Raw genomic sequence first — 20,451 nt, 5'->3', positions numbered from 1 at the left:
AAGCCTCGCTAACACTCAGAGCTAACCTGTACTGTAGAGCACATGTGTTTAACACTAGAACCGCCAGAGATTTTTTATACCTAAAACCGCCACCTGGGTCAAATTGACCCGCTATTAGAATGCATTGATTTTCAAGGTAAAATGTTCTTTTATTGAACAGTGAGTTTTGATCGCACAGGGATGAAACGTATACCAATAGAATCTGTGGACTCTCAGCTTGACAGGGCTCGACATTATAAATGGCCCGCTGGCCCGGAAGCATTATTTAGACACCGCGGCCAGCATAACGTACTTTCAACTCGCCCCACAGCTGTTTGCTGCGGAGCGCAGCGCGAGCAGTCTCCCGTGAGCGCACTCCTTCACTACAGACTGTCTCTATCTCTCTCTCTCTCTCTCTCTCTCTCTCTCTCTCTCTCTCTCTCTCTCTCTCTCTCTCTCTCTCTATCTATAACTATCTATCAATATATCTATCCATCTATCTCTCTCTCTCTCAATCTATCTCTCAATCTATAAGGAACCGCAGTAGACAAAAGGCGTTGCTATAGCAACACGTCATGTTTATATGAAAAGGGGTGGGGTCAATATGACCCGCTGGGCGGAAATAGGTATAAATGGCAATTTTTGGGGCGATTTCTTCAATCTGACTTCATATTGACAATTTTTAACAACATAGGGTGCTACATAACACACTTTCAGGAAAAGTCACATACTGGAAGACTTTATTATTTTATTGAAAAAAAGTTACACGCAATAAAAAACAGCTCTGGGTCAAATTGACCCGATTGGCGGTTCTAGTGTTAAAAAGCAGGAAATAAAAAAAGGAACTCACCTTGTGATAAACCCGCAAGAGAAAAAGCATTTGAGCTCCATACTGTTTCAGAAATAATCCTTTATGTGGTTTAGAACAGCATGGCGTTTTATCACAGCAGAATTTAACTTTATCTCCGGTAGAATTCTGATCAGGCATTAGCCCCGCCTCCTTTTTTTATTTTTTCAAGCTAAGGACCTAAAATCCGCGTTTCTCTAACAGGGCTGCAAAAGAGGGGTATGAGCAGTATGAGGCATGGCTACAATGGGTGAACTGTTTGGTATTTTAAGCAAAAAACTTCAGAGACATGTTTTGTATAGGTATGGCCCTACAATATTTTTTTCCAATATAGCATAATAGGTCCACTTTAAGTAAGATTTTTCCACTCAACAACATCCTAATTCTGCCTAGTACCAGCAAGTAAGAAAGTTGTTGTACATGGGTAATGATCCTAATATGCTTAGCTCAGCATGATGGATGCACCACAAACATAATCATTGTCCTTAATAACTTTTAATAAATATAGTCTAATATTATCTAAAACATCACAAAATGTAATGTTGTCCAAATAACTCTATATTTTAGAATTGTCTTTTAAATTGAAGCAGCCTGCATTGATCTATAAATGAATATGAGTGATTCTAACAGTATCCTATAGGTGCGTTCACACCGGAGTACTTTGGTGTACTTTTCCCACAATAGTTCATCAGAACTACGATATATTTGCGTTCACACCAAAAAGCCCCAGGAACTAAAGTAGCTCAACTTAGTTCTTCAGACCGGCTTGTCAGGCCCTGCTAGAGAGCAGGGCCTGTCGTGGGAGAAAGTAGTTCGTACGTCTGATTGGCTGTGCGGAATGCAAACCACGCCCGTTTGACTCAGAATTTTTTGTTGTAAGCGCCCATTGTATTTCCTCGCTTCGCAGCACACACGAAGAGATTCCTTTTGTGAAAGCAGTTATTATAGCAACACTAAATAAATCAATTGGAGCGGTGGAGTGATGAGGATGAGGATGTGTCTGCGCTTCTGGCGATTGACTCGGAGGACGCGAAGCGCCACATTCAGAAGCTTCTACTGAATGCAGTTTCTGTGGCTCTGCAAAGTTAGCAGACCTGGCAAAGTCATGTCGGGACGACTACCAAGGTAAAATGCACTGCACTGTTTTAATCTGCACAATACTGGTCTTAGATGTACTTTTATTTGCTCAGTAGATCGAGCTAGCCATGCTAGAACTTGCTAACGTTAGGTCCAAGCTGGCTAATAACATCTAGCTAGCTAGCTATTCTCATCCATGCCCGCTATGAACACGTTTTGACTTGTGAATAAGTGTGCAATGTTCTGTAATTTGCTTCACTAACTCATGGCACTAATCGTGTGTTTCAGGCGAGGTGTTTCTCTCAGGATTAGAAACTAGTTTTCCCCTCCGGGATAAAACGATAATATAACGTTAGCAATTAGCATGCTAGCTGGACATAATGCTACCTCTGTGGCTAATGCTTAGAGGTAAACAATAGATTGTAGTTGCTATAATTTCAAGTAATTTGCAACATTCATTCTACATGTTAATGGTAAAAGCTTAAACAGTTGATTACCTGCATGCCACAAAGACTGATGTTCTAATATTTTTGCACATTGAAGTAGAAATGTAATTGAAATTCTATTTACTGCCTAAACATTGTTCCTTGTATTATCCTAAATAGTTTGACCTTGTTTCCTCAGAAGGCTTCTCAGACTACATGGAGGATCCCTCAGAGAAACACAGTTTCCACGTTCAGTTCCCCCCCGCTGAGAGTAGGCAGCTCCACACCCTGTGCCCGGTCCATCCTGACCGCTGCTGCCATACTGCAGCAAACAGGAGGGAACGGAGGTGAAAACACACTTTATACATTTAGATATGTGGAGCACAAAGAAAAGCATTGCTAAAAAACATTTAGCAGCTAAACTGTGGATAACAAGTAAACCACATTGGTTTGTTATTCAATATTCAAAAGCTTTTTGAATCATTACATGTCACTTGTTAGACGCTTTTATCCAAAGCTTACATACTCAATACTGTGGGCAATCCCCACAGGAGCACTTTGGGGTGAAGTGTCTCAGAGACACAACGACATGCTGACTGCAGTGGGGTTTGAACCTGTGCTCCCCTGATCCGAACACCAATGCACTTATCCACTGCGCCAGACGCCTCCCTATCATGTCCTGAGAGCCCTCCATCCCCCAATTGCTAGTGCCTTCACCATTTAAAATGTTAATAGTCAAATCAAAGGTGTTCCCTGTGTTCCTCCTGTTGTGTGCCTGCAGAGACAGATTTGGACAATGTTGTGTCGTTGTTGCGATTAAACTGATCTTGTATCTTGCATATTTCACCTTAGGAAAGTGGGCACGCGATGACAGCTTCCTTGACACCATCATGGCGATGGCCCGCCGTGCCATGGTCAGCAAGGAGAATGAGGACCTGCGTGCCAAGGAGATGCACGACGAACGGCTGCTGCATTCACACAAGGCCCAGGAATCGAGGTGGAGCAACAAAATACCTTTCTGGCTGGGCTTCTGGCAGTGCTAAACAAGCTGATTAAATCCAACAGGCCTTCAATACAAAAATTAAGAAAAACTTGTCGTTGATAAACTGTACAATGACTTGTTGGGAGGCGTGTCGTGCAGTGGTCTGGTGCGTTGGTGTTCGGATCAGGGGAGCACAGGTTCAAACCCCACTGCAGTCAGGATGTCGTTGTGTCCCTGGGCAAGACACTTCACCCCAAATTGCCTACACCTGTGACAGTTAATTTGTATTATTGTGATTATATATATATGCCACTGTTATTAATACTGACACCTAACTTTGCACTAAGGTGTGTCTGCTGCTGAGCCTACCTATTGTTATTTTATATATATATATATATATATGTGTGTGTGTATATATATATATATATTATTGCCACTGTTATTATATTGTTTTGATACTACTGACACTTATTGATCTGCTGCTGATAAATAAAAGAGAACCTACATGCACGGCACTAGCATCATGACTGTCTTTGTTTAAACCAGCAGCAGTGCAGCGGTACACAGACTAACCTGTGTGTGTGTAACGTAGTTCTTCAGGTGTGCATGCTTAACATGTATGTATACAAACGTTTTTAAAGAGCTTTCAACCTCATCCCATTGTCTTTAACACACATTTAACATAATATACTCATTAATATACAAATATACAGTATGAGTACTGTTTTGATACTGACATTTAATCTTTGCACTAAGGTGTGTCTGCACTATTGTAATTGTGTCTGTTGACTGGTAAATAAAAGAGAACCAAATGCACTGTACAAAATATCAGCTTTATTGTCAATTTACAATTTCCATGCTGTTCAGATGCCTCTCCACAACGTTGCTTCCAGGCGAATACAGAGGAGTTGAAAAGAGCCCTTGGACATTCGGAAATCTTCGATCCACTGCACACGTTGGCACCACCTCCCACCAGGCCGACGTTCTATTGTTCACCCAGAGTTCCGTAGTATTCGCATATCTGGAACACATACAAAGACACAAATTAGCCCTACATAACTCCATAAATCCTACATTAGATAGTATTAATGTGATTTAATGAACGTACCATTGCTGTTCTTTGGGCGTAATAACGGCCATCATCCTCGGCTGTACAACGGCGAAACATGTCCATAGCGTGTGATTTCGTCGTCTAATCCTTTTGTTAAGGCTTCTTAACCGCCTTCGCCTCCGACTCAGCATTTCTATTGCATTTGAATGGTCGATCTGTATTTGTATTTGTGGCTGAGTTATTGGCTTAAATAACTCCGTTACGAAGCTGTATAACACGACCATCAAAACGTCAACTCCATACCGTGTCTGAGGTCGGAAGGTAAACAGAAGCATACAGCGGAAGCGGAAGTTTTTTTTCTTCTTCTCTCGGTTTTTTGGCGGATTGCAACTTTAAGGTGCATACCGCCACCTACTGTACTCGCCGTGAAGTTGTTTGCGGCCTGCCAGTAAACCCAAAGCAGAAGAAGAAGAAGTGACGTCAGCGGCTCATTTGCCTAATCCACCCCCAGGAACTCATTTTGGTGTGAACGCGATCTGCTTTAGTTCATCAGAACTAAAAGAGCTCTCATGAACTAAAGTTCTCAGGAACTACTGTGGGAAAAGTACTTGGTGTGAACGCGCCTATTGTTAACAACTGCTTTATGAAAAGTTTTTTCTTAGTTCCTTTATAATAATATGACTATGACAAATTTGACATGTTTCTGTATTCACAGACTTCAGAACTCTGGGCTTTCAGACCCTCACTTTGAAGTTGTGGCCTCAGCCCTGAAGTCCGATCCCTCCCACCTGAAAGAACTGGACCTGAGCAACAACAGTCTGAAGGACTCAGCGGTGAAGCTGCTGTCCACTGGACTGGACAGTCCACACTGTAGACTCCGGACTCTGAGGTCAGTTTCTGCTGCTTTTGTTTTCACATAACCATGTGATATGGTGGAAATCTTCATCAGGATATATGTAATTTAAAAGGAGAGGGAGGGCAAGATGATTGTGACAAACAAATAAACACATATAACTTAACTAGGCATAGTAAGCTAATTCTGCCGTTTTTAAACATAACACAAACACAAGCCCTCACTACTTTTTATACTAAGATGCTCCTGAAGAATTCACAGGGCTGGCAACATTCAACAAACCGATCATTCCCAAACAAAGTTCAACCACGTGATAAGGGTATATAAAAAGTATATAAAAAGTACCCCAAACTCATCTACTTCCTCAACCTCCCATCACACACATGTGACCTTTTTCTATTTTAACAAGACTCACTATAGCTCAGGAGGCATCAGCAGACCACAATATATATTATGTATTCCTATATAGGTAGGAACCCATTGGCTGGTTATCCCCTGGAAAGGAAATCAGGGAGGAGAAAGAAAAAAGTGAAGAGGAGGAGGGAAAAAACTAAACATAACACACAACAAGCACAGCCTGTCTGGCACGCTAAAAGATTCTAATTATTTAAATTAACTATATGATACTACATCTAATTTGATTACTTTCTTCTTTAATTTGCCCCTAAAGAGGACCTTAAAACCGGAGTTGAATTCCTTGTGTGTTAACATTCTCTGCCCTTAAAGCTGATTCTGCCATATTGAGAATGAATAGGTGTATAACTATATTGGTTACATTCAGTGTTACGCATTACAAAAGTAACGGAGTTACAGTAATGTATTACTTTTTGCTGTAACTAAGTAATGTAACGCATTACTAAGGACATTTGGGTAATATACTACCCATTACAATTCTCAGTAACACATTTTAACCCGAAATTAAATGGTGTTTGTTTTTTAAGAATTCACTAACATCGCGAGACATTCCAACACAAGAGAAAAATTGTGCGGGTAGATTAGTAAACCTGGTGTTTACCCTTCGGGTTCATCAAGATCCCTCCGCTTCGCGTCGGGTTCCCTGATCACCCTAAAGAAAAACATGTTTTCCAAAAGAACTACGCATCTTTTGAATGACAATATGCCTGCACTGCACCTCCAAGGTGCACAATACATTATTGCGCAATCTATGCCTGTGAGCGTGCTGCGCGAGCCGAGATGATGTGTGTGTGCATAGTTGAACCTTTTCATATTTAAGTTTGTAGCAAGTAGAGGGCTGCTGTGTGTGTGTGTGTGTGTGTGTGTGTGTGTGTGTGTGTGTGTGTGTGTGTGTGTGTGTGTGTGTGTGTGTGTGTGTGTGTGTGTGTGTGTGTGTGTGTGTGTGTGTGTGTGTGTGTGTGTGTGTGTGTGTGTGTGTGTGTGTGTGTGTTAGATTTAAAGACCCCCATAGAGCTCAGTTTATAACTCGAACCCTGACCAAGCCGTGTAATAAAAGTTGTGAGTAGCCTTAATGGCCTACATAGTTGTTATGCTATACCGCATTGCCCTTCACTGGATATATAATGAGCTGCACTAAACTACATTTTAGCATTTAAAATACCGAGCCATTCTTTTGCGGTTATTTTGGTGAAAGTAACTCAAAAGTAATTTAAAAGTAGTGTAACTCATTACATTTCAGAGACAGTAATATTGTAATGTAACTTATTACTTAAAAAAGACAGTAATAAGTAATATGTACTGTATAATATTTTGGAAGCAACTTGCCCAACACTGGTTACATTTAGATGGTGTCTGTACAACGGTGATGTTATAATGATCCACATGAATGACATAATCATTCAACAAAGGGGAAAAGCTTGGGTTCATAGCGTAACTATACACAACTGTGCTGTACATTATTTTTCCAGATTGAGTTCCTGCAGGTTATCAGAGATCAGCTGTGTTGCTCTGGCCTCTGCTCTGAAGTCCAACCCCCCCAACCTGAGGGAGCTGGAGCTGAGCTACAACCACAGCCTGCAGGATTCAGGAGTGCAGCTGCTCTGTGACTTTCTGGAGAGTCCACACTGTAGACTGAAGGCTCTGAGGTCAGTACCCCGTCTCTATCTATCTACATATATTCTGTATTGCATCAGTTGCCTATTCCTCTAAAATATTTTCGGTATAATCCTGTAATTGTATGGATAGACGCTACGTTATTTTCAATCAGGAGAGACTTATTTCTTAATTAAAGAATATTTATTAACCTGTGCAAAAGATTACAGAATAGTCTTTGGCGATTAGACCCCATCGTGATATTATCTATCTTAAAAGGGAGGTCTATGTTGGCAGACAGGTGAAAACGCTCTACAGAGGCACAAACAAACTTTTCCATTTGGAGAAACGTGCTGCAGTCTAAAATCAATGCAAAAGAAAAGAAAAACACAAATGTGCCAAAACACATGCAAATGAAGAAACATCTTCACTGCCAACAGTGACATTTGGCCAACTTTATAATCCCCGAACGTCAGCAAGCACTCCGGTCCCAGCTGTGTGTTAGTGTCCCCTGGTTTTCCATGTGTTTCGAGCGTCTTGCATTGTTTTTGTATTTGCAGTGTTTTTTATTTGCAGTGTTTCATTTATGCTTTTAGTAAACGCATGTTTCGTCAAGTTTTTGAATGTTTTCTTAATACTGTGCATTTGTTGTCAAGTTGATGAATATGTTTCTTAATTTACATTGTTTTTGGCACGTTTACTTTTTATATTTGCAGCGTTTTTGAAAGTTCACAGTTAAAGTGCAACATCACATTAGAGGCAACTGAGTGAGAGAGAATTAAGAATAAGTAAACATACAGTAAAGTATAGTTTTCCTAATTGCTCCACCAAGCTCCTCAATTTGGTGACCAGGGGCCTCATTTATAACGCCTTGCGTAGGATTGACGTGAGAAGGTTGCTTACGTAGTACAAAGCAAAAAAATAGGTACAGAAATGTTCAGACATTTTCCGATTCACAAAACATTGCGTACCGGCGAGGGAAGTGCGTACCGGCACTTCCTACGCCTGTTTCCTTTTATAAATCACAATCAACTCGAAATGCGGCGCAGCTTTTGCAGGCTTCACGTAACGCCCATATTTGCCTATAAATAGTCAAAGAAACGCCCATTCATTCATTCATTTTGACTGACTGCATGAAGAAGATCGCAGGAAATTACGATAGAACAGCTAAAAAAGACATCTCACACCGTGTCAGATTTTGGTTATTGTGGGGAGGTCGAGATAAATCATATTGTTTGGTGGATGCAGTTTGAACCAGAGTAGCAGCATGGAGGTCGGATCGTCACCAAAATAAATAAATAAGTGGTCCGAAAAAAGTTAATGACAAAAAAATTACACATAACCTTCCTCAGGCAGTGTGTTTGTCCCGGGGACAGGAGACACCCCCTTGATGAGAAACTGTAAGAAATGATCGGGGAATCCCTCCGGAGTGGAGTCATGACGACTGGATCTGAATTATTTTTGTTGTATTTGGTGGTTTGTGTTCCAGCTGTCGATCAGCAACTATATATCCATAATCCACCAGTTAAAGGAAATACAACTAATGTGTTGTGTTATATTAGCTGTACAATTTACCACATATGGTGTTCTTAGTTTCCATACCTCCTGTGTTTTACGAGCGACTTATCAAGTCTTGGCAAACGGCATAAAACACGATTAAACGTGATAGTATATAAAACCATGCTCGTATCTACAACCTATAGAAATGCAAAACGGCGTCAGTTTAGACGTAATTCTGTCCTCCTGCTTACCGCATCATTTATGAGAAAACATTTCATAACAGTAACACAACATATTCGAGGTGGTTTTAAATAACATATCTGTATTTATATATTTCTCCAAGTTATGTTTTTGTGTGCACTGAGGAGTCGCAAACAGGCGTTTGTTTAATCATTTAAAGATTGGCTTTAATCAATGTTTGAAAATGAATTCTTCATATTTGATAAATGAGAGGTAACATTTTATTTATGGTATTATTTCCACATATTTCTCTCCATTCTTCCTTCTGCCAACGGTGTCGCAGTTTCTCGTCTCTCCCGTTTGTGTGCTTAGTGCGTACGCATGGGTTAGAGTTTGCGTGGAGGACAGCACATTTTCCCGTCAAGTTAGTATTTTATAAATCGCAAACATCGCGTAGAAACTGGCGTACGCCATTTTTTGAGCGTATATCCCTTTATAAATGAGGCCCCTGAGAACACAAGGCGAGTGAACTTAACACAGCCTTCCTCAACGGCATTCTGTGGCATACATCATCCTTGTGATAATATAACATTAGATTCAAACTGGCTTTCTAGCTTGGAAATATGCATGAGGCTGTGACTTTTTAATTTCATATTCAAATTACAGTTCAAACATGATAAAAATGTTATAGTGGAGCTTAATGTTTGGGTTAATTAAACTAAATGTGAACAACACAAAATCAACCAGCTCTGACTGGGGGATTCCAAGGCGCTCCCAGGCCAGCGAAGAGATATAATCCCTCCACCTGGTCCTCGTTCTACCCCTCGGTCTCCTCCCAGCTGGACGTGCCTGGAACACCTCCCTAGGGACGTGCCCAGGTGGCATCCTTACTAGGTGCCCGAACCACCACAACTGGCTCCTTTCAACGCGAAGGAGCAGCGGTTCTACTCCGAGTCCCTCCCGGATGACTGAACTTCTCACCTTATCCCTAAGGGAGATGGCAGCCACCCTGCGGAGAACACCCATCTCTGCCGCTTGTATCTGCGATCTCGTTCTTTCGGTCTCGACCCATCCTTTATGCCCATAGGTGAGGGTAGGAACAAAAATGGCCCGTTAGACAGGAGGAATATCCGCATTGTTCCTCCTCAATCTGACGTTCGACTATCGGCTGGACCCTCCTTTCCAGTACCTTACACAGGGTGCGTACGGGTGCTGGAAATCCTTGAAAATGCTTGAAATTGTACGAGGTGTTTTCAAGGTTTGAAAAGTGCTTGAATTTTGGGAATGGTGCTTGAATTTGGGATAAAGTGCTTGAAATTGTAAATGCTTTACTTCGCTTTTTAGATTAAAAGAAAATAAAGAAGTCGGAGCGCGCTTAATTGCTTCGCTTTTACATAAAACAGCTCCGCTCCGGCCTTCCCGCGCTATGCGCGTGACCGGCAAGTGTTTTTGTTACGTGTGTGACCAGGGCATTCTGATGAGAGTGATAGATGACAGTATGCCAGGAGGTTGCCATTTCAACGAGCGTTGGCTAGCAGAAGACAAATACAAGCCATGGCTAAGACGAGGGTCAAGCGAAGCCCAAGAGTAGCCTCCTGCAAAGTGTGCAACAATAACGATGCGAGAGTCTGCGCTGACGAGCCACACACCACACAAAAGGTACGCTGTAGTAGAACATTTTAGATTAGGCTATCGTTGCATGTAAAATACATGACACTTTTCTCAGTGCGCGGCAAAACAAGCTCGCCAAAATGGCTTCACTAGTCTGGCAGTATTTTAAGTGTCCGAAAATGACAATAAAATAGTGGTATGCAACGTGTGTGAAGCAGAAATGCTGCAGCTCCACCCGCTGTGACGGACCGGTGAGCGGAGCAGAACACACATTAAGAGTTAGACCTAACACACTTAGCTATTTTATCTACCTCTGGAACAAGCTAAACTAGTTATAAATATATTTATTCTTCACTGTCGGGTCGCTCATTACTGGATCAGTGAGCTGCAGGAGATACTGACGGGCTGTCAGGAGAGAGAGAGAGGGGGGGAGAGGGGGAGAGAGGAAAAGAGAGCGATATCGGTATCGGCCGATACTGATTCCGGCGATCGGCTCCAAAATTGGCGATCGGAGCATTCCAAATAATTGTATATGATATGTTTTATAATTATTGATCATGAAAGTGTTATCAAAGCTGGTAAAGTTGCAGCTAGTTTGAATGACTTTGTATACTACAGAGTAGCTTGTAAATTTACTCCAGGTGGAACTAAAGTCTGATTTAACACTTGATTATATTTCACATCATTCATCCACATCTGTAAAGTAACTAAAGGTATTAAATACATGTAGTGGAGTCAAAGTACACCATTTACCTCTGACTTGTGTTTACTGCCAACCTAAAAGTACCTCAAAAATAGTAATCAATAATATATTGAAAAGTTATTTGGCTGATTGTTTTATATTGGCTCAGCCAGGTTATATGGGATGCCCAGTCTACGTACAGATGGGTCACTCATTTTGAAATATTAAACTTAGTTTTCTTTTCTAAACATTTTAATTTGTCATCCTCATGTAGAATGCTATTATGAAACACACATTTGGTTGTTTATAGCATAAAGAACATCTGATTTAATGTGAGGTAGGGAAATAATCATTTGAGTATAAGTATGTGTATATAAATATGTAATTTACAACAGCTGTAAGATGCTTGAAAAGCTTGAAAATGCACCTTGAAAATGCTTGAAAAGTGCTTGAATTTGACTTTGGAAAAGGTGTAAGAACCCTGCTTACAGTAAACATTGTCGGAAGGCTGAGTAGTGTGATGCCTCTATAATTGGTATACACCCACTGATCCCCCTTTTTGAAAAGGGGAACCACCACCTTCTTCCACGCAATGTTGATGAGACGTGTCAACCATGACAATCCCTCAACACCCAGAGCCTTCAGCATTTCTGGGCGGATCTCATCCACCCCCGGGGATTTTCCACTGTGGAGTCGTTTGACTACCTCAGTGACCTCCCCCCGAGAGATTGGTGTTGATCCCCCATCCTCCTCCAGCTCTGCCTCTACCATAGAGGGCGGAGTTATCTGGTTCAGGAGTTCCTCAAAGTTTTTCTTCCACTGCCCTAACACCCTATCCGTTGAGATCAACAGCATCCCATCCTTACTGTACACAGCTTGGATGGTTCCCTGCTTCCCCCTCCTGAGGTGTCGGACGGTTTTTCAGAACAACTTTGGTGCCGACCAAAAGTCCTTTCCATGGCTTCTCCGAACTTCTCCCACACCCGCTGCCGCCTCGGCCACGGCTGACGCTGCTGTCCTTCAGGCCTGTCAGTACCTTGCAACTGCCTCGGGACTCCCCCGGGATAACATATCCCTGAAGGCCTCCTTCTTCAGTCGGATGGCTTCCCTGACCACCGGTGCCACCAGGAGGTTCGAGGGTTTGAGACCACAGCTCCCCGCCGCGGCTTCGGCAATAGAGGCTTTGAACACCGCCCACTCTGGTTCAATGTCCCCATCCCACAGGGATGCCTGAAAAGCTCCGCCGGAGGTGTGAGTTGAAGGCCTCCTGGACTTGGGACTCCTCCAGACGTTCCCAGTTCACCTGCACCACACGTTTGGGCTTACCCGGTCTGTCCAGAGGCTTCCCCCACCACTCGACCCAACTCACCACCAGATGGTGATCAGTTGACAACTCCGTGCCTCTCTTTACCCGAGTGTTCAAAACATACGGCCTCAGGTCCGATGATACGATAACAAAATCGATCATGGACCTTCTGCCTAGGGTGCTCTGGCACCATGTACACTTATGAGCATCCTTATGTTCGAACATGGTGTTTGTTATGGCCAATCCATGACTAGCACAGAAGTCCAGTAACAAACCACCACTCCGGTTCAGACCAGGGGGGCCATTTCTCCCAATCACGCCACTCCAAGTGTCTCCATCATTGCCCACATTCGTTAAAGTCTCCCAGCAAGACTAAGGAGTCCCCTTCAGGAGCCCCATACAGGACTCTTTTCAGGGTCTCTAAGAAGGCTGTATACTCTGAACTGCTGTTTGGTGCATAAGCACACACAACAGTCAGAGTCCCCCCCCCCCCATAACCCTGAGGCGCAGGGAGGCGACCCTCTCGTCCACTGGGGTAAACTCCAACAAAGAAGCACCCAACCAGAGGCTTGTGAGTAGCCCAACACCCGCCCAGCGCCTCACACCTTGGGCAACTCCGGAGAAGAATAGAGTCCAACCGCTATCAAGAAGTAAGGTTCCAGAGCCAACGCTGTGCGTAGAGGTGAGCCCCACCAGATCCAACTGGTAACGCTCCACCTCCTGCACAAGCTCCGGCTTCTTCCCCCCCAGAGAGGTGACGTTCCACGTCCCCAAAGCCAGCTTCTGCCGCCCGGGTCTAGTCCGTTGAGACCCTCTGCTTTCACTGCCACCCTTCTGGCAGCGCACCCGACCCCATCGCTGTTTCCCGTAGGTGGTGGGCGCGGGCAATCAATTTTTGGGTTAATGAAACTAAATGTGAACAACACAAAATACCAAGCTTTTTAACTAAGCTGTTAACCCCGTTACCTGATATGGGGGCATATTCCACTTTTTAAATTACCCACTCCAATCCAATGGATAACTGGGTAGCTTAAAAGGCACGGTAATCGAGGTGTATCTACTGATGCCAGGACATATTAGAAAAAATATCGCTCGGATGGTGCACTGAATTTGACTTTTAACCAATTTATTGTTATTTAGATGCAGCCATCTTGGAAGATGGTCGCAATTTTGGAAATTAAAATGGCTAATGTGCTTTTGTAAATAAATGACTCCAAAGGGATGGACATGGACCTTTTGGTGCTTGTTTTCACTTGCAAAAGATTGTTACAGCTGTCTGCAGTACTATATGCTGCAGGAAACCCTTGAACTACACAATTTAAACCTGATCAGCTCTGGATATATTGGATTATAAATGGATTTTCTTTCTTCTTCTTTTATTCGTTTTCCAGGTTGAGTTGGTGCAGTTTGTCAGGGGGCAGCTGTACTTCTCTGGCCTCAGCTCTGAAGTCCAACCCCTCTAATCTCAGAGAGCTGGACCTGAGAGGAAACAAGCTGCAGGACTCGGCAGTAAAGCTGCTCTGTGATTTTCTACAGAATCCAACTTGTAAACTGGAGACTCTGAGGTCAGACAACTTTTCAATTTTTACTTCTGCGCTGTGATTTTTATGAGTTTATGATATTATAGAATCGATAATAGAATCGGAGGGATGAAACCCTCTTTAATGGTCACACATGCAGAGCACACAGCACACATAGTGAAATGTGGCCTCTGCATTTAACCCATCCTAGTACCACCAGGAGTCTAGTACTAGGAACAGTTTCACATCAGTTCATGCTTAAATGTATGTTGTACCTCTGTATTTGAGTCTATTGACTGCACCAGATTTTAAACTTTAATTTAAAACTTTAGTAAAAGGATTACACTGTATAATTCACTCCACTAGCACATATCATTAGTATTTGCATTTTTTCCCACATTTATATGTTGCTTATGCTGACCAAATCTTTTAAATTGTAGATCCTTTTGTTTTATGACTACATTTCCTTCAATTAATATTTTAGGTGTATTGTAGGTTCATCTCCAAAAAATGAATCCTGACATATCGGACATCTTTGAAACTTTGATATTTGTTGGATATAGATGGAGCCAGGCTGATCTTGGATAGGAACAAATCATGTCATGTTCTTACATGAGGCCCATTGTCATATCAAGTATATCTATTCTCTCTTCAGACTGGGTGGCTGCAGTTTGTTGGAGAGCAGCTGTGTTTCTCTGGCCTCAGCTCTGAAGTCCAACCCCTCCCACCTGAGAAAGCTGGACCTGAGGGACAACAAGCTGCAGGATTCAGCAGTGAAGCTGCTCTGTGATCTTTTGGAAAGTCCTGACTGTAGCCTGGAGACTCTGAGGTCAGTAAAGGGTTAAAGTTATTTGCCTACAAAACTCTAACATCGTAAACACTTGTCCAGTGTGTGAATTTAGTTTATCAGTAAAAATGATAGATCACAACCAGCAGTTGCAATAACGGCTGGTAGCCAGGATGGCGATTGTTGTGTGAGAAGTGTACAGCGTTCCAAACTACTCTTTAAACGTTACTCAGAGTGCACTGCCTTTCTCCATACTTTGCACTGTACTCAAAACAGTTCATATAAGTATGCGATTTGAGACACAGCATTGTTCTAATTTAAATAACTATAATTACATTTAACAAATGTTTGGACTTTGTACAGAACAACAAACCCCTTTTGCTGTAGTCTAAGAAAAAGTGTTACTTTTCATCTTTAAGAGAAGGCGTTAAAAATGTTTGTGCTTGTTTAATTTCTTTTGCCCAAATAATTTTGACATTACCTTTCATGTTATTTAGCTGATGCTTTTATCCTAAGCGACTCACTTACACTCCATTCCTGTAATGGTAATTCAGTTCAAGTGTTCCAATGTCCTATATTCCGGTTGCCATTAATACAAAGATGAGTGATGAAAGTGATATCACACAGCAGATGTTCTTCTCTTCTTCTTGCTTCTGCTTTGGACAGCTTAACAGCAGTAAATCCATCCTTAAAGAGAGCCGTGAATATTTATCTGTTTCTGCATTAATTATGCATTCGGTACAGTGTATTTCCGTTACAACTTCAGTCTTAAGTCTCTGCAGGTATGTGAGGGTTGATACATTAACATGAGAGCTGATGAAGGGAGTCGATAAACACTGATTTATCTCTTCTTCTCTTACCAGATGGAAGTAATCTCACTGAGGAGTGAGCGATGAGAAAGGGTGAAGCCTGAGAGGAACGGCTCTCCTGATGATCCACAGAGATTGAAGCATCTTCAGCTCTGACTGAGCAAGGATACAAGTGGACACCTCGCGCCCGGCATTAGAATAAGTCTTTGACCAGATGTGATCGGATCTCCCTTCCCAAAAAATACATAATGAAAAGATGATTTTGTGATTTTGTGCATACATTTTAGGTTTACTCTCACATAAACCATACATTATTTCAGAAACCTGCAATGATAAAAAAGTACTCTTTGTACATCCATAATGTCGATGGAAAGTGACGTGTGTAGCCTAAATTGTTTGAATGTTTGTATACATTTAATGAACCTTAAAATATAAGGTTATAGTCTACTGATGGTGGTAAACAATTACCGGGAACCTCCATGCATCCTGCTTTTCTCAGGTGTATTGTTATAGATTTTGGTGAAATTGGTTCAATAATCAGAGGAGCCCATTGGGGTAACAAACCCTGGATCTCTGAATCCACATGTGATGCCATTATATAACTGATATGTCTGTCTTTTCAAAATGTTGATAAAGTTTTGAAATTAATCAATTAATTGCTGATTTTGTTTATATTCTTAGATACGTTGTAGTTTGATCACTAAAGAATGTTGTGCTTGCAGTACTTAGTATAGTAAGACAGTGAATGTCACTGCGGACCTACTGTATTGTTTGACCAATCTGAACACTATTTGAAAAAACATGATATCTAGCAACTAAAAAATGTCTGTCATGTTTGGTAGTAATTTGCATGAAGTTTTGTGGAGATAATTGAGGAATTTGGGCCTACAACCAAACGATGGGGTGTAGCCGTCATCTGAATGTCTTGAATCTCTCTCTACAGTTCAACCTTCATGTATGAATGAGTGTCATTTCTCAAACCTCAAACTATTTCTGGTTTCTAACAATTGTACTATTATCGTTTTATGTTATTTCAATTGGAACATATTTTATTCTTATGGCCACAAGCCTTATGACCTGATATGGATACTATAACTTCAGAAATGTTCTGTATTCAAATATTGTTTTTATTATCTTTCTCTCTTAGAAATGTTCCATTGCATTGATCAGTTCATTACGTAGGAACAGGAAAAGATGTCTTACTAAATTGTGACTTTATTTGTTTTATGTTGTTTTACTGTTGCAAATATGATATGCTCTCCCCAAAATGTTGTGTCATTCACGTACTTGTTAACGTTATCTATTATTTTTCATAAATGTATAATATAAGCAATGTTGGGTCACAGCCTGTTTGCATTGGTTAACACACACAGTCTCCTGGTTTCAGCTTTGTTGTGTTTTAGTTACTGAGTCACTAACACACACACACACACACACACACACACACACACACACACACACACACACACACACACACACACACACACACACACACACACACACACCACACACACACCTCCCTGCCTGTGTCACCAAGGCAACAGCCAAACTGTAGCTTTGCTGAGCCGGTTTTAATTTACTTTCCCAATTCTCTGCAGCTCGGTCTCTGGCTCTGACTTTTTTTTCACAGTTTATTCTCTGGTTTGCAGCAGTGACTTTGACTGTTCAGAGGGGCTCTCAGGTCAGTCAACATTATAAGTTCACTTTGTGGCTCAAGGGCACGTGGGCCGCTCTGCTTTTTTTTAAATGTGAAATGGGGTGAACATTTAAAAATGCTTCAAAAAAATGTTTTATTGAGATGTTGGCATTTCTAGATTTTAGTCCAAACCACATTGATTGAAGGTTCGTAATTGTTTTGCACTGTATATCGTTTTTAAATAATTATTTTGTCTTATTATTTCTGTCAATATTGGGACTTTTTACACAGTGAATCTGATAAATGCAAATAGCTTGTTTGTTATAACCTTACATTGTTAATACAGATGATAATATTTGTACATGTTTCTCTGGGTATGTTTGAGTTTAAGTTGGGTTTTAGACATTTGTTTATGTGTTATCAAAAATGTTTTATAAAACAATTTTACAAAAATTGTGATGGTTATGAAAATATTTTATTACATATTTTTATGCAATTATTCCAAAGTGTAATAATGTGTCATGACATGTTTCTCTGCTCCTCCTGATAATGTGACTTCATTTTATAATTTTCTGCACAATTCTAGTCATTTATTGTTAATAATGTGTCATTTTCACAATGCCTTAGTCCTATGATTAAATTCATTTGCATATTCATTTAGCAAATTATCATCTTTCCTTCTGACTATCCTACTTTGAAAAGTATTCATACAAAATTAAGGATATTAGTTTCAGGACACAGGTTTTTTTTTGGGGGATCCCAATCCAGAATCCCATTTATATGGCATAATATATTATATTCATTAATAATGCCATAAATGCTGCCAGATAATCATAATGTGTGAATATATGTAATTCCTCTCAGATGGCAGACCCAGACCCTGAGAGGGAGCAGTCTCCTGTTGTACCCCCAGGCAGCAGCTCTGAACCCGGGCTGAACAGCGGCGCTCCTTCCCCGGACATAGAGCTCCAGGCAGGAGGGCAGGGAGTCCTGAGAGAGGAGGAGGTTGAGGAAGCCTTGAAGGAAGGAGGAGCAGACGGAGCCCTGATGAAGCCCAAACCTCTGCTGCACCTCCACAGAGGTACAGATCACACTGATTCATTAACTGAAAACATTGACAAAGTGGGCTTTAAAACAAATGTGAATTCCAAACCTACACATACTTCTGCTTTTCTATAATAATAATAAAAATGTACTTGCTACTTAACTTTCAAATTCCAAACTATGATTCAGTTAAAAAAAGTTATATTGCTGATGGAGACTTATTGTTACTAGTGTATTTTTGCAGGTTTTATTCCAAATATTACTGCAATTGGTAACTATTATTACAGCTACTACTCTAGTATTAGTATTTCACAATACTACCATCTCAGAACTGCACAGCTCCTACAGTTTTATTTCAGATGGTTTTTTAATTTTAAGTTTACATTTGACTATTTGTTCCTCTTACTTTGTGCAACATTAGACACCAAAGCTAAATCTAACTGTGGTTTTAAGTAATAATGTATCACTCATGATTTAATGCCCTTACATAATTTAGGTTTTGCTTGTCTCTGTTCTTATGCAGGTACATTTAGTTACATTTAACTAAAACAAGTTTATACCATTTAATGGGCTGCTGTTCATTGTTGCTGTTTAAATTCATTGTATGGTTAAAGTAAATGAATACAAAAAACGAGAACAAAAATTGTGTGAATGTGATTTATTTTTCAGATGTGGCTGGCAGAGAACATCAGCGAATCGGAGGCCAGAACCTGAGAGCCAATAATCACATGATGTCTCCGCCTGCTGCCCCCTCCCCCAGCAGCAGCAGCTCTGTGAGTCAAAGTGGTTTAAAGCTTTAATGTCTGCAGAGGGAGCTGCTGTGATTTAACTAGAACTACTGTAAATGCAAGATTTTAAGAAAGGAATTTTTATTTTTTTTATTTCACTTTGTAGTGAAATTAAATTATAATAACTTATAATAAATAATAATCTTAAAATATTTTTTGCATCTTCCATTAGCAAAATCGAACTCAAATCTGCATTAGACTAAAAGGAGACCCAGCGTCAAGAATCCAGGATTATATCCCTCCCAGGAGAAATCATCGTTATTATTCTAAAAGTGTAGGCCATGGATGTACAGTATATTGAAAGGACATGTAGGCCCGAACATATTTTGAATGTAAGTTTACGTAAAAGTCGTTACTTAACCGCCTGTCAGAAAAAAATGCAAGTATTTTAACTAACTGTGTGTCGCGGCTGCCTTCCTTTGCTTTCTATCAAACTACTTGGATGCCTTAAACAGACAATTCTAACATGTTTTCCTTCAATCACATTTGCTTTACTCACATTTGGATGACTTGCTTGGTCTCTGGCAGTGTGTTGATATTGTGCTATGTGCATTTACTTAACAAAATAAGCAAGTTGGTCTTTCTTTCTTTCTATGTATAGGCTTGTATAACTTTAACGGTGTAGTGATCACTAATTAACTAGGTTACATAATTCACTCATGGAACTACAGGTTGGGGGTACTGTTTCCACACGGACATATATGTTGTTGGTACTTACTGCGTGCCCTCCCTTTCGCTTTCTCTTCTCTTCCCGGGCTGCGACCCGACAACATGTGCATTTCTGCTGCTCAATAAAGCCAGCTTTGTACCTTCATTGCACCGCCTCCGACTCCCTTCTCTCGGCACTACAACGGTAACTTAAACGGTTAAGAACTGTGCCTCGACGGCGTCCTTTAGACAGGTTGCGGCTAAAGATTTACAAGTCTGAATCAATAATATGTTGAGGGAGTTGCTGCTCGATACATTATCTGCTAAAAACATAACCTATCCAAATCTACTTCAAATGCGTTAGGTGTGGAGTTGCATTATGGGACATGTAGATGGGAAGTTAAAGGGGACCTATCATGCAAAATGCACTTTTGCACGTCTTTTATACATGAATATGTGTCACCGGTGTTCCAGGGAACTCACCAAGTGTCAGAAAACACAACCCTCTCTATTTTCCTCCATACCCAAATCTCTAAAAAAGGGGCTGCAACGGAACTGATAAAAACTGATCCAGATTTGAACACTGTCCTGACGTCAGGACGGTGGCGCTACGGCTATTGGGCCAACTCTCCACCTATCAGGGGAATGTGGGGTTGGGCCACGGCCGGCCATTGCCGCTCGAAAGCGCTGGAGACGCTGTAGTACATATGCCAGGCCTG

At 41.2% G+C, this 20,451-nt stretch overlaps 2 protein-coding genes across 5 annotated transcripts in view; both read left to right on the top strand.

Annotated features, from left to right (window-relative positions):
* LOC117484256 (NLR family CARD domain-containing protein 3-like) overlaps positions 1 to 16,980 on the top strand; it is a 56,466-nt gene extending 39,486 nt beyond the window's left edge. For all 4 annotated transcript variants that reach the window (XM_034132725.1, XM_034132724.1, XM_034132722.1 and 1 more), the window contains 5 exons: positions 5,077 to 5,250; positions 7,098 to 7,274; positions 13,892 to 14,065; positions 14,676 to 14,849; positions 15,671 to 16,980. In XM_034132725.1, the coding sequence (XP_033988616.1) occupies positions 5,077 to 5,250; positions 7,098 to 7,274; positions 13,892 to 14,065; positions 14,676 to 14,849; positions 15,671 to 15,680 (709 nt within the window). In that variant the 3' untranslated portion in view covers positions 15,681 to 16,980. The remainder of the gene's footprint in view (positions 1 to 5,076; positions 5,251 to 7,097; positions 7,275 to 13,891; positions 14,066 to 14,675; positions 14,850 to 15,670) is intronic.
* A 2,013-nt stretch (positions 16,981 to 18,993) lies between these two features.
* dnah5l (dynein, axonemal, heavy chain 5 like) overlaps positions 18,994 to 20,451 on the top strand; it is a 76,064-nt gene continuing 74,606 nt past the window's right edge. Inside the window, exon 1 of the mRNA XM_034132721.1 lies at positions 18,994 to 19,069. Within this exon, the coding sequence (XP_033988612.1) occupies positions 19,025 to 19,069 (45 nt within the window). The 5' untranslated portion in view covers positions 18,994 to 19,024. The remainder of the gene's footprint in view (positions 19,070 to 20,451) is intronic.

Source organism: Trematomus bernacchii, unplaced genomic scaffold (genome assembly GCF_902827165.1).
Source record: "Trematomus bernacchii unplaced genomic scaffold, fTreBer1.1, whole genome shotgun sequence".
Lineage (NCBI taxonomy): Eukaryota > Metazoa > Chordata > Actinopteri > Perciformes > Nototheniidae > Trematomus > Trematomus bernacchii.
The sequence above is the reverse complement of the archived record's forward strand: the minus strand, read 5'-3'. Positions and strand labels throughout refer to the sequence as shown.